The sequence below is a fragment of the Glandiceps talaboti genome, chromosome 21 (assembly GCF_964340395.1).
Source record: "Glandiceps talaboti chromosome 21, keGlaTala1.1, whole genome shotgun sequence".
NCBI classification, from domain to species: domain Eukaryota; kingdom Metazoa; phylum Hemichordata; class Enteropneusta; family Spengelidae; genus Glandiceps; species Glandiceps talaboti.
The window spans coordinates 9,341,540-9,356,304 of NC_135569.1; the positions used below are offsets into that span (position 1 = coordinate 9,341,540).

The following is a 14,765-nucleotide window of genomic DNA, read 5'->3' on the forward strand; positions in this document are numbered from 1 at the left end:
ATTGGTTTCGACAAATTAGGAGTGGTAATAGTACCTTGGTGATGCAGATATAATTACATTTTAATTATGACAGCAATAACACTGGATCAAAGGCTACAAAAAATACCCAGTACTACTACATGTACAGGGTTGTTGTGAGACCTGGACTCTTACACCTAAATTTGTAGAGCAACTCTATGGATGCTATACATGGCTCTAGAGGTCAGCTCTTAATATCCACTGGAAACAACACAGAACCAATACAGAACTCTATCAAGACCTCCCTAAGTTTAGTGAGCAAATCAATAATTTCAAAGAACTCTATCAAGACCCCCTAAGTTTATTGAGAAAATCATAACCCGATGATAACAAATTGCTAGTCATTGCTTTTGGTGCAAAGATCAGACTATATCTAAAAATTTAGTGCTTTGGTCACTTCTCCTGGACAGAGACAGAAAGTCTGACACCGGTCTCACACCTGATAATATCAGAACTGTTACGGAGGACCATGCTACTTGGAGGAGTATCTGTGTCAGTGGCCTCAACACAAATAACTAACTACTAGTATAGCCCATGTGTCTTCCCATAGATTCAACCATTCTTTGATACAACTCTGGCAATCAATGTCTCGGTTTACTAAGATAGACACAAACTAAAATTATTGTGCTAGGTAGTAGATTAATTACATTAGTGGGGTGATAGTGGTTCCTCTATTGTGCAATTCTAATCACCCTGTGATCAAGATAGTGTAAACATTGGAAGTCCCTCAAATGTACACTGCAAGATAATAATTGTCATAAGAAATGCCACCCCCCGTACTGTAATTAAACCAACATCCATTCAATACCTTATATCAACATGCACCTGTCACAGCATTAGTTTAGTTTTTGTCTTAGTAAATTGAGACCTCAATTGCCAGGGTAGTAAATGGTACACTTAGAAATATTGCAGGTCTCAATACATAGGAGATATTATACATTTCAATATGACCTCTCACCTTTCTGTGATCTTTTATCCATCTTCTTTCCACTCCTTCGTCCCCCGCCAGACTCACTTGGTATGGGCCAGTATTGTTCACTCTTAGCTTCACCTGGTATTGGTATATCCCATGGCAACAGATGATTACTAGCATGAAAGAAACCAGGCTGATCTAAACCTGAAATAATAATATAATATTCATAATTCTATAGGCTATACATACACATCATGGTTTTGGTAATTTTCATAGCAGTACCGGTAAATCAGAAATTGTAATAAACACCATGGCAACAAATGATAACATTTTAGCAACATTCTAGAAATTGGATAGCAACAAACCAGTGATTCTGATAAACGTTAGCGACAGACTAGTGAGAGATAAGCACCATAGCAACAAACTATAGATTGTAATAAAAACCATAGCAATAGACTAGAGATCCTAACAAACTTTATAGTACCAATCTAGCTGTTAAGATAAATGTCATTGCAACAAACTAGAAACAGGGATAAACACCATGGCAACAAACCAACCATAGAGATAAATATCATAGCAACAGAGATAAACTCCATAGCACTAATCTAACTATTGAGATAAATGTCATTGCAACAAACTAGAAAGCATGGTAAACACCATGGCAACAAACCAACCATAGAGATAAATACCATAGCAACAGAGATAAACTCCATAGCACTAATCTAACTATTGAGATAAATGTCATTGCAACAAACTAGGAAGCGTGGTAAACACCACGGCAACAAACCAACCATAGAGATAAATACCATAGCAACAGAGATAAACTCCATAGCAACAATCTAGCTATTGAGATAAATGTCATTGCAACAAACTAGGAAGCATGGTAAACACCATGGCAACAAACCTGCTAGAGATAAATTCCATAGCTACGAACTAGCTATAGAGATAATCTCTATAGCAACAACTAGCTATAGATAAATCCTATAGCAACAAATTAGGTATAGAGATAAAGTCCATAGCAATGAACTAACTATAGAGATAATCTCTATAGCAACAAACTAGCTATAGAAATCAACAATAAATTCCATAGCAACAAACTAGCTATAGAGATAAATGATACATGTTTCATTTCTTACCTATAGCGGCTTTATAAGTATCAGCAGTACCTAAACAAACCAAGGACCATGAAGGGAATCTAGGTAGCAGACCTGGTGGACTGTTAGTATGTAACATACCAGCTAGATACTCAGTAGTTGATGGCTGCCGACGGGGCTGAGACTTTTCTGTCAAAGGCAAAAGAAAATGAACCCACCGTTACAAAGTCATGAATGTTGTACCATTCTCTACACATGCTATTTTTCAACTTTCATGACAAGTTCAAAGTCGTAAGGGCATCGTTCGTATTAAGCCAATACACAGTATTGAGTAGATGATATATGCACATTTTCATAGCAAATATACTGTCTGTTTTCATATTTCAAAGCATGGCGAGCATTCAACATAGATTTGCATTTATCAGAATCTGAGTTGGTTATACAAGCTACATGTCCCAGCAAATATTAAATACACCAATCTATAATACAGACATCTGTAATAACATTTTTTTGTATTTTTTCTAAATATAGATACAATATCCCATAATTTTACTAAACCTTTCATTTTCTTTAGTTTCAGATGATATGATTCAAGTGTATTGAATAACTTACACACACATATATTCAATAAAGTTGTTTTACAAAGAATCTTAATATCCCACCGTTTTTTTTTATTAGTTGAAGTTTGTTCAAATAATACATGTATATCAGGTAAAAAGACTTCCTAAACAGTGCCCTTACAAACAGCGCCCCCAATGGTGTAAATGATGTACACTTTTGTTTTTATGAGTTGTAGATAAATAGTTATGATTGTACATGCATATCAGGATCACTAAGGATGTCCAGCAGATGACAGCGCCCCCAATGGTGTAAACTATATACGTCTTTGTTTTTTATGAGTTGTGTACCAACCTTTTGTAGTTAGTCCTGTTACATGTATATCAGGTACACTAAGGATGTCCAGCATACCCCCAGCAGAGCTGTTGGCACTGTGATGTGTACCAAAGATATCACTACCACCAGATTGTCCAAGACTCAATGCTATACTTAACGGACCAGGCTGAGTTTCTGTAACACAAAGAATAATAATCTCACTGTTACTTCACAAACAGCACCATCAATGGTGTCAATTATGTACACCTTTGTTTTGTTTTCTGTGAAAATCAACGCCAACTTTAATTCCAAAGTGGTAAGCATTGCTGTTCTTTCACAGCGCAGTGAATGACTTCCATTGTTTACTTTCAAACTGATAATCAACATGATAACTTGTCAACCGCTATATTCATACACCTCTTTAATTGTTCCTTCTGCAGTTGAGTTGTCTGTCTGTCTGTGTGTTTGTGTGTCTGTGTGTTTGCATGCGTGTGTGTCTGTGTGTATGTGTGTGTGTGTGTTTGTATGTCTCTGTGTCTGTGTGTCTCTGTGTGTATGCGAGTACAAACACTGTGTCTCAAGGTTGAAACACCAAAGTATTTTCATTTTCCCTGTAAAGTCCTACCAGCTCTTCCTTGGTCTCCAGTACTTGTGTTAGAATCTGTCTTAGTAACTGGTAGATGTGAAGGGTTCAAGTCAGCACCTGATATCTCCTTAGGTTCCATTGTTTCATCCTCACTTGGTTGAAATACAGGAAATTTATAATGCTCCAAGTTTCCGCAACATTTACCATCTAGGGTTTGGTAGAAATCATAGTTGGCACCCTGGAAAGAAAAGACAACTCTGGAAGTTTATAATACTGAGAGTCAATCAGATAAAACAAAAAAACTGGAAATCTATAATCATCAAAACTATCACATTGGAGAATGCAGATTTTATTTCTGGCAAAGATCAGGAGATGCCCGAGCATCCCTACTCTGTTGTCAAATGGACGAGTCTTCCATTGAAGATCAAGGATAAACCATTTGATAAGAGGTGGTCCCAATTCAGACAGAAAACACTTGTTTTTGTGTGATTTGTTCTAAATATTTGGGTCGAAAACTAACATGTTTATCACCATCACAGTAGCATGCACCTTAGAGACAGATTTCACTGAAAAACAAAGTCCTTCAAATCGTTTCAATCTTTGCCATATGGAAATTTGCTTCTAGTAATTTTGAAATAATAAAAAGAAATCTGGAGGTCTACTCTCTTGCTTCCAAGCAAATTAACAGTCGTTTATTTTCCCATAGAGTTAACACAGTAATTGGTGGCCATATTGGATGGTGGCCATATTGGATGGCGGCCATATTAGATTCTAAAATGACAAAATTTTGATAACATTTTGACCTCTATTTCAAAAATTTGAATGGTGGCCCCCGACTTTTTTTTCTTGCTTTCATCTGAGAATAGGTTGGGTTTTTTGTAGAACCAAGTAAAAGCAGAAGTTTGAACTGTTTATTTTTGAGTCGCACTTCACATTAAATTACATTCCATGGAGTCCATTGGTCAAAGAGTCATACATTGACAAAAAGGTTCAATAAAATTTACCTTAATATCAAAGGGGTCATCTCTCTGTGACTGTTTCCTTCCACAGTTACAAGCAGATGTTGTCTTAGTATGACTACAGTGAAGCATGATGGGTAATGACGGTTCGTCTTTATTAGTTTTGGCTTCAATTTCTTCCTTGCTGCCTGGTAGGATATGCAACTGAAGACAACAAAACATTGAGAACTTAGGTTACAAAAGATGCAAGCCAAGTTGAACATGCTCAAACAAAAATATGGAATTTATCCTCAGTTTTTCTACATCATGACAACGTGCATCTCTGTCGTCAATCCTGTGGTGCTTGAACATCAAATACGACTCAAAACATCCAAAACGCACATTTTATATCGCTTGCAGAAATATGCATGTTTTGCCACTAATGGTACTTGTCTTTGACGCATAGTGACAGGGCCCCTTAGGTCATTAATATTTTCCTCAGTTGAATGAAGTAAATATCAAGGAAGAATATCTAATTATTGGCTATAAACAGACTTAACTTAACCAAAGGAAGGTAATAAATAAAAGACAGTTTATCAAAATTTATGATGGTTTATTATTCTATTGGTGATATATTTTGACAAGCTAAGAGTGAGACAAACTAAAAGTATTATTCTGACACGTTGACATTAATCTATTAATGGATGTTAAAGATCCATGCAGCATATAATTTGTGACTTCAAGTGTACATTTCTGGGGACTTACAGAGGTTACGCTGACCTGACAAATCAAAGGGTACACTGTGTACAGGTTTGGAAAGGGGGATTTGTGTGTGTGCATGCATGTGCATGTATGAGTGTTGTGGATGTGTGTGTATAATGTGTGTGTGTGTGTGTGTGTGTGTGGGGGGGGGGGGTGTATGTGTGAGTGAGTGAGTGTGTGTGTATGTGAGTGTGTGTGTGTATAATGTGTATGTGTGTGAGTGAGTGTGTATTTGTTTGTGGTGTGTGTGTGTGTGTGTGGGTGGGTGGGTGTATGTGTGAGAGTGTGTGTATAATGTGTGTGAGTGTGTGTGTGTGGGTGTGTGTGTGTGGGTGTATGTGTGAGAGTGTGTATATAGTGTGTGTGTGAGTGTGTGTGTGTGTGTGTGTGTGTGTGTGTGTGTGTGTGTGCATGCCTGCCTGCGTGCATGTACGCGTGCATGTGTGTGTGTGTGTGTGTGTGTTTGTGTAAGCATTTTGTACTTACAGGATGTATACAGTGTTGACCAGTCAAACTCATCACTTCACAAAGTCTTCTGTTATTATGCCAAAATTTTGTACATTCTTCTTTGAGTTGGTCAGCAAATTGTTCATAGGCAGGACCACGTGCATGCTGGGAAAACACTCTAGCTGCTTGTGACATCTGTGAATGCAGAAATTTTCACAAATGATGAATAACTACATATTGATACTTTTTCCATGTTATTATCATGGCTGAAGTGTTTATTTAATCTCTATGATGGTTTTAATTTACAGTTTCATTATCTTCTGTATGTCTGTAAGTTTGTAAATTCTATGCACATCCTCTAGTCACTCTACTGGGTTTCCATCTAAGTGGACTATACACAACAACATTATTAAATTACCCTCTCAAACCTCAGTGGAAGCGAAGTCCAGTTTTTAATTTATCATTCTTGAATATTATAATAAGTTTTACTGATTGCGAATAACAGTTAATAAATTTTTTTTTATTTTGAGTATGATTCTATTTCAGTACATGTAGATTATTGCATACACTAAATGAAATACAAAATGTTGGTGTCAAAGGTCAAAGGTCAATGACTTACCTTATTTAGATGCACTACACTGGTGTAATGATCAGGTAGTTTATCCTGGTATGTTCTGCTTGCTAGAGGGAGCACTTTACCACAACGACTTTTGGAAGAAAAGAAAGTATGATAGACTTGAAACTAACAGTAACCTTTACAATTGAATGTTAATAGGAAACATGGTTGGTTGCCATGCAAACTGACACTCAGGAAATAGTTATGAAAATCACATCTGAAAATAGTAATTATGAATCTCCTAACTTTTGTTTACTTCCCATAATTCCTCACCCAGGTGTATGGCAGGCCTTTTGAAAGCCAGATTTGCCCAATTTATATAACACTATTTTAGAGAGATTACATAATGCAGTAATTGTAAAAATGACTTTTCAGGGTCCCCTTAGCATGTAGAAATTAATCGAAGATTCAATCAGTCTCAGTTTTGTTCCCTTTTAACAAACGCTCTGTATACATTGTATATCAAATAAATAAATAAAACCATTGACACACAAGCATTTACAAATGAAACTTCTTACAAACAGGGAAAGTAAACAACTGAATTGGATTAATACCACCTGGCACAGAATGTTGGAAGTACAAAGACAACAGTTTTACAGACTCTTTTAATACACAATAGCTCACATTCACAAATGAATTTCCAGTTCCCCTGGCATTTCATGTCCATGTAAAGAGGCCATAAAATTGTTCATATCAAACCACACATGTCCCTATACCCTACATACTGTGCCAACTGTTATTAGTCTAAATCAGTTCTTTCCTTCCCCTTTTGTAACAAGTTCATCTTGTAAATGCTTGCCTGTCGCTGGATGTAGTCAATCTGTCAAAATGTTGGGAAACATTTTCACCAAAATGAAAAAAAAAAATCATATTTTTTTTACCTTTCTGAAAATCTCATATCCAAGTCCAACGCTGACTTTAATGTTGACCAGTGTGTCTGCAGTCGTTTGTCAGTTGGTTCAGTCAGAAAGAAATCATACAAAACTGACGATACCCGAAACCATGTCTGACAAGTTGGCACCTAAACATATACATAGAAAATCAACTTGATAACAAAGAACGTGATACTGGGACAGGACAATATAGTTACTTTGGAAAGGTAAATTGGAAACGAATGTGACGTTTCGATCTGTCTACTACAGACCTTGATCACGCAATTATTTAATTATTCGGCACTGATGTCTTTCTCTGAACTGGTGGAATGACATGTCTGTAAGTTGATGGTTGTTGGTATCCTTGGATACATGAACAATATATTCTCCAACATAATAGTGGAATTTCATGATGGAGTGCCATCTAGTTTGAAAATATATTTACTGTGATCACACTTAAAACTTGGGCTCAAATCTTATCAGAACTCTAAAAGTTATTTTAATTTTTAGTAAATAATATTTCTGTATTCAGAAAGATTTTAAAAAGACACGGTCTACATTTCTGTAACACATGAAGTAGGAAACACTGAGTATGGTTAGCAGCCATCTTGGTTTTGACACATTGGTGGTAGTACTGTCTTTCATCACAACCTTTATGAGCCATTCTTGTTTTGATGTTTCTGTGATGTCTTTTCATTTGGAAATACCCCGGTAAGTATAATTCACCTTCGATTTATACCCCCTCCCCTCCCCCTCCAAACCCACCCCTTCATACCTGAAAATTACTGGTTGTCACATTCCTACCAATGTTATCATCAAATCCCTTTCCATGCAACACTAAATTTACATGTTGCCATAGAAACTCCTGAAGACTCTCATTATCTCTGCTGATTGGTGAAGATGATCTGTTGCCATGGAGATCTGTGTAACTGCTGCCTCCTGATTGGTTAGCTTCATTACGCATGGTTTGATAACTTCTTGGTTTGAACGTACCTAAGAATGTACAAATAGTAATAAAAAAATTTTTCCATCAAAATCAATTTGTGACAAGAACAAGAAAACGTCTTTATGATAGCACTTAAGAGCATCAGAAAGTTTGTCCCAGAAAATTTACAATGTTGTTTTTTGTTGTTAGTTTTTGTTAGTTTTTTTATACAGTGCTTTTCCAGTCTGTGGCATAACAGCCCTTTATTTCCTCAACTCCCTGGGGAGCATACAATCCATTGCAGCCTCTTTAAACGCATAGGAAAAGCACTCACATTGCAACCTACATCCTACCAGGTCCCCAATTATACAGCTAAGTTGACTGAGGCACAGTCATGGTTCAAATCTTACCCAGGACTTTAGCCATTCAGAAACAAATGGTTGCGACGGAGCTCGAACCTGCAAAACTGCAGATTCCAAGCCAGCCACTCTAACCATTCACCCATCATGACTCCACAACCTGCAAAACTGCAGATTCCAAACTGGCCACTCTAACCATTCACCCATCATGACTCCACAATATGCTCTCTACTGTGATTTTTGATATTTCATCTACCAGAAAATTGTTCAATTGTTTTCATCCACGACTGGTTACCACACAGAATAAAGTTGTACACTAAGTCTGATGTATTGCATTGATATACAAAGTGAATACTTACCTTGTGTAGGTGGGGTTAAATAAAACTATTTAAATCAAAGGTTGCCCCAAAATATGAATAATTTAATCAAATGTTGCCCCAAAATATGAATAATTTAATCAAATGTTGCCCCAAAATATGAATAATTTAATCAAATGTTGCCCCAAAACATGAATAATGACAATGAGGGATGATATGAGCTCTTTGAGATCTATGGGAGCAGTCTCTGTAATCACATCACATGATATGATTATAGATCATGACATCATAGAATCAACAAACACTTATAGTTTGGAGTTGAAAGCTCTCAAATGACGTTCTGTGCATTAGTTACATTTCTAGTTCCCATGGTTACTTACCAGTTTCTCTATTGGCAAAAGTATGATTATGAAGTTGTGTGATTAGCATACTGACAGGGTCAGAGGTCAAAGCTTCATCAGTCTCTACGTAAACAAACGTCTGATTGGCTGGCACAGAAAACAAACACTGAGCACTGTAATGATAAAATAAATGCAAAGTCAAAATAACTTTTAGTACAAGTTCTATCAAGGAAGTAAAATTTCTCTTCAAAATCCTAGTTTAGAATAGCTCAAAATACAATTTATCAATCTGAAATCAATAGTTTTTTTAACCAATCACAATTTGAGTTTATACTTTCTCACTTAACATAAAGAAAGTACATTACCTCTGATTGGTCCGTATTCTACTTTTTACATAAAGTACAATATTATATCAATGATTGGTCAGTATTGTACTTTTAATACAGAAAGTACATTACTTCTGATTGGGTCAGCACCCTACTTAAATACACAAAATGTACATTACCTCTGATTGGTCAGTATTCTACTTTTTCTCATTATGCGATAAATCTGATCTTCAAGAGAATGTTGTAGTCTCTTCAGGGGTGATTTTTTCTGTAACCATGGAAACAGTGAACACAGAATTATAAAGATGTGAAACCAGGTTTTTTTCAGTTAACTGCAAGCGATATTTACATTTGCTTCTGTAAGTAGAATAGTATGATTTACTTTTAAATACACGGCATAAATCTCCCCCAAATTGTCTAAACTCCGCTTGCGTCCATTTAAGGAGTTTGTTCCCTTTTCAAATACAATCATAGTATATGAAATGATTTGCATGTATATTGAAGTACACGCTTTTCAAAGTTTACTTGAAAAAAAAACATCAAATGAATTTTTTCTTTCCTTTAATTTTTAGTAGTTATTTTACCTGATACCGTGGTTTAGCTTTGCCATGTTCAAAATCGCCATCATCCCTTTCATCAGTTGGCAATGGACACTGAAATATTATTAGCAATAACATTACAACATCTTCAGTAATTTCTCCTTCACAAAACTTACGCTTTTACAAAATTTTACAAAAATCAGAAATGTATATGTATCTGTGTATTTATTCATTCTTTATTTTAAGATTTTCATTTCTGGACCAAGTTAAGCTTTCACCATAGACAGTCTCCCCTCCACTGTCTATGCTTTCACCAAGTCCAAATATTGATAAAATGACAAAGAGAAAACTGGATGGTGTCACCAAATTCAATGAAGTAGACTGCTAAACATTTTTACATATGGCCATATTACAGAGCACCTTCAGATCAGCAATTGACATACTGACAGTGATAGCTTCACTTGGGTTGCTATACTGTATCTAAAAACAAAATAATTACACATACACAACATAGAGGGCAGTAGACAACCAACCTGTTGACACACGAACAGCAGCCTTGGTGTGCACATTCTTCCACTGGTTTGCCATTCTTTAGGTATAGGTAGGTCTTTTAAACTATCACTAACTGATGACATCAACTTCTGTCGAATACTCTCCAATGCTTTAAACAGTCGGACATAATGCAAATCAAAACTACTGGTTGGGTGTACTACCTACAAAGGAAAGTGTAACAACCTATTGAGACCACATTTTTTAGTTAAAAGGCAAAAAGGATTAAAATTTAAGTCATGTAATCGTTATTGTGCCGTTGATAAGATAGGGAACGTCACACAGTATTTTTGCTAAGGTGCGGGAACCCCGATAACAGACAGGGGTAAATTTAGTAAAATTGGCATAGTTCCCATACATTGCAATATAATTTTGGTGGAGAACCTCGGTAAAATGACTGGAGAACTCAGGTGAGTTTACCTACTTACCATCCTTCAAAAAACACAGACGTGACTCTAGGAAATACAGATATTGTCATAAACTTTGGGTTCTGGACAGTCATTTCATAATTTCACATAAATTTTTTGAAGTTGCCAAAAAACACATAATAGAATTCTTTTTCACTATTCAGTGATACAACCTGAGTCTTACCAGACATGAATATTATTCGATGTACATTGAATATTCATGACTATTTATCTGAAGGAAATATGCTCTATAAGCTCTAATCCATATTCATGTCTGGTAAGTCCCATGATGCAATGGTGGACCAGTGTGAGAACAACACAGGTGAAATAAAGTCTCAATTTGGTGTTTTTTGGCAACTGAGAGAAAATTATGTGATGTGAAATCATGAAATGACTCTCTCCAGAACCCAATGTTTATGGAAATACCTTTATTTCCTGGAGCAGTGTTCTCCTTTACAATGTAAGAATATACAATTTTGGCATCCCTATCTTTGTCGAGGTTAGACAGCATCATGTGTAGCCATTTTGGAATCCCTAACTTTGTCAAAAATTGATACTTGACAGATTACATCTTGACCTTACCCATAAAGGCAGAAAAAAAATGAAGATAAAATCATCAAAAAATATCAACATCTGACATACCACGAGAATATGGCAGACACTAAATAAATAGAGCAAACATCTGGCATGTCTGTGTTCGAAATCCTTCCACGATTTGTGACTATCAGCGTTACTTAGATTATCCTGACGTAAATGTCTGGCCACTTGACATAATGTTGCCGTATCAAACACAGACACAAGATGAAGGTACATCACTTTCTGGTTCTCATCATAATATGCTTCTATCTTGCACTGCAAATAAACAAATCAAGTCGATTACAATTACAAAAGGATATTGTGAATATTCATGAGTCGTAGATTTGGTGTCCAATGACACACAATTTATGGAAGCACTAGAAATAGTCAAACTCTGTGGAAATAAATTGATTATGAAAACCACATCTGTTTCAAAGAAGGGGGAAGTGCACCCTCTATGCCAAATTTTTGCACCCTGATGCACAGAAGTTTCTTGTCATACATCAAAATTTAGAAAAAAGGGCACAGTTCAGAGAATATTACGCACTATTGATGCATTCAATTACACCAGATTATCTCATACCATATTTTTGAAACCCTAACCTGGTCTTCTAAAATCAAAATATTATATAAAAGCCTCTCTGAGCATTCTGCAAGTATTTATGCAGCCTTCTCTATGTTTAGACTGTAAGATATGTTGAGTCGTTCCACTCTCACCGATGTGTGAGGGCACCCCGTCACGGCATACCTCACAGATCACAGACTACTCCTAGCTCTGCATTCTAATTGTTATGTTATAGCAGATAGCATATTATAAACGAACTTGCAAGCAGTTTTTCCAAATAGAGTAATTTTCATTTTTACTCAGACTTTCCACAGTTCTTAATCTAATCATTAATTTTGAGACTCTATACTTACACTACTCTCCTGAGAATTACTAAAATCTTCGTTATCATCATCAGGAAAATGAACCTATTGAAAATAAAGAATCGTTTAAAATCTGTGTCAGTATATTAGGCCAAGACTATGTAACATGTAGAAACAGACGATGAAAAGACCTGAAATGGGCATTGAAATAGATGTGTCTTAATTAATTCTCAGTACCTGCGACAGTACCTGCGAAAATCATTTTACTTCATGCTGGCGGGTCAAAACAGAACAAGAAGGTTGACTTATTCTCACGCATGCCTATAGTAATGCATGTGAAGTGTGTGGAGCGGAAGTTACTGTGTCAACTAAGAAATTAAATGTTTGTTATTTTTTTAGCTTTTCATAATTTATTGAGTTACTAATAAAGACTTGGTCAGTGTTGTTGCACATGGATTTTTCAAATTGGATGCCACAATAAAATTGTTTTATAAATCAAAAATCCAAAATAAATACCAAATCCTCATCCATATGACCACTTTAATATCCATAAATTAATTAATATATAAATAAACAAACAAATAAATAAATAAACAAATGCATAAACAAATAAATAACAAACAGGCAGACAGAGACAGACAGACAGACAGACAGACAAACAGACCGACAAACGCAGACAGACAGACAGACTGACAGACAGACAGACAGACAGACAGACAAGCAGGCAGGCAGACAGACAGACAGACAGACAGACAGACAGACAGACAGACAGACAGACAGACAGACAGACAGACAGACAGACAAAATAAATAAATAAATAAATAAATAAATAAATAAATAAATAAATAAATAAATAAATAAATAAATAAATAAATAAATAAATAAATATAAATTTCCTTACAGGAAAGACATCTTTGTCTATTAGATAATTAATGGTGGTAGATTTAGATCTGTGATGAGATCGTCCTTTACCAAATACACCAACTACACAGATATGATCAGTGTTATTAAAATCCCTGAAAAAGAACAGAAATAATGAAAATTATGACAGTTGATATTTTATACATGTACATTGGGTGTCTGAGAAAAATGTTATGTGCCTTTTCTCCTGAGAGCTCAAGGAACTCACAATTATTACCCTGGCATGGATCAATGTAGCACAGTAGCCCCTTTATACTTCCTGAACTCCCTGGGGAGCATACAATCCATTGCAGCCTTTATAAGCACATAGGATTAAAGCATTCACATTACAACCTCTATCCAACCAAGTCCCCAATTATACAGCTGGGTTGACTGAGGCACAGTCATGCTTCAAATCTTGCCTAAGGACTTTAGCCATTTAGAACAAATGGCAGCAATGGGGCTAAAACCTGTAACCTGCAGATTCCAAGCTGGCCAGGCTAACCATTCGTCCATCATGACGCCATCCACAATATGGGTAATTATAACGAATATACAGGTTATTTCTTGTATCTCATTAAAAATGGATAACTATTTCAACAATGCATGGGTATTTACTAGTTGCATGTGCATGCTACCCAGAATAATTGTAGCCAATAATACACATGTAATGAAATTTGAACCACAACAGCTTGAGTAGTCCTGCTTGCATACGGAGGAATTCGGGACTCGATTCTGACAATTGTCCCTCCCCCTCCAGAGTCAAGTCAGTACTACAGACTCGTGCACCGTCATGTAAGCAGGACTACAGCTTGAGCTGTATAATATGCCCTTGAGGCTCGGTCAATAATTAAAACAACAACATCAAATAAACAATATTGTCAATACCAATACCTCATGTTTCACGTGGTAAAATTAGCAAACATTTTATTCCATGCTTTAATCTGAATTTATCATGCGAAGAAACAAATATTTTAACTCATACTTTAAAACAATAGCTTTGACCCAAATGAGTTCACACACTTGTCAGACGGATTGATTGAATGAACCATGCGCACACAATATCAACATGTACGAACGTTGCCCATTCGCATTCATGAAGTGAACATTGCTCCCCATTGGTTCACTGGGAACTGTAATGGTTGTATGCAACAATATATTTACTGCAATAAACACAAGGATAAAGTTGATAACTTACTCTATATTGCCTTTGCATGGCAAACAAAACATCGAGTCAGTCGCAGTCACCGCCATGTTTTAGAGCATGTAGTAAACGAGACTACTTCCGGTTTTAGCCACTATTATGGAGGTAGGGAGCATAAAGTTGGGTGGATATTTTCTCAGCAATTTTATACTTGTATAAATAAATTTTATAATGAAAATATCATCTTTAATCTAAATTACATTGTACAATAACCTATGTTAATTACAGTAGCAAGTGATGCTTAGATACTTCAAGCATTAGTTTCCCTGGACGGAGGAAACTGGTCTCCTCACCCATTGCAGTATATGCAGGTCGAAGGTCAAATGTGTTATGTGC

The 14,765-nt window shown here is 36.0% G+C and overlaps 1 protein-coding gene across 1 annotated transcript in view; it reads right to left on the reverse strand.

Annotated features, from left to right (window-relative positions):
* Positions 1-14,479, reverse strand: part of LOC144451824 (nonsense-mediated mRNA decay factor SMG8-like) — a 22,688-nt gene extending 8,209 nt beyond the window's left edge. The window contains exons 1-17 of the mRNA XM_078142726.1: positions 14,424-14,479; positions 13,227-13,341; positions 12,377-12,430; positions 11,525-11,734; positions 10,460-10,639; positions 9,972-10,040; positions 9,567-9,655; positions 9,101-9,234; positions 7,895-8,112; positions 7,129-7,268; positions 6,251-6,338; positions 5,671-5,826; positions 4,489-4,647; positions 3,524-3,722; positions 2,938-3,093; positions 2,068-2,214; positions 977-1,135 (exon numbers count right to left, since the gene is read on the reverse strand). Coding sequence (XP_077998852.1) covers positions 977-1,135; positions 2,068-2,214; positions 2,938-3,093; positions 3,524-3,722; positions 4,489-4,647; positions 5,671-5,826; positions 6,251-6,338; positions 7,129-7,268; positions 7,895-8,112; positions 9,101-9,234; positions 9,567-9,655; positions 9,972-10,040; positions 10,460-10,639; positions 11,525-11,734; positions 12,377-12,430; positions 13,227-13,341; positions 14,424-14,479 — 2,329 coding nt within the window. The remainder of the gene's footprint in view (positions 1-976; positions 1,136-2,067; positions 2,215-2,937; positions 3,094-3,523; positions 3,723-4,488; positions 4,648-5,670; positions 5,827-6,250; positions 6,339-7,128; positions 7,269-7,894; positions 8,113-9,100; positions 9,235-9,566; positions 9,656-9,971; positions 10,041-10,459; positions 10,640-11,524; positions 11,735-12,376; positions 12,431-13,226; positions 13,342-14,423) is intronic.
* Positions 14,480-14,765: the final 286 nt, after the last annotated feature.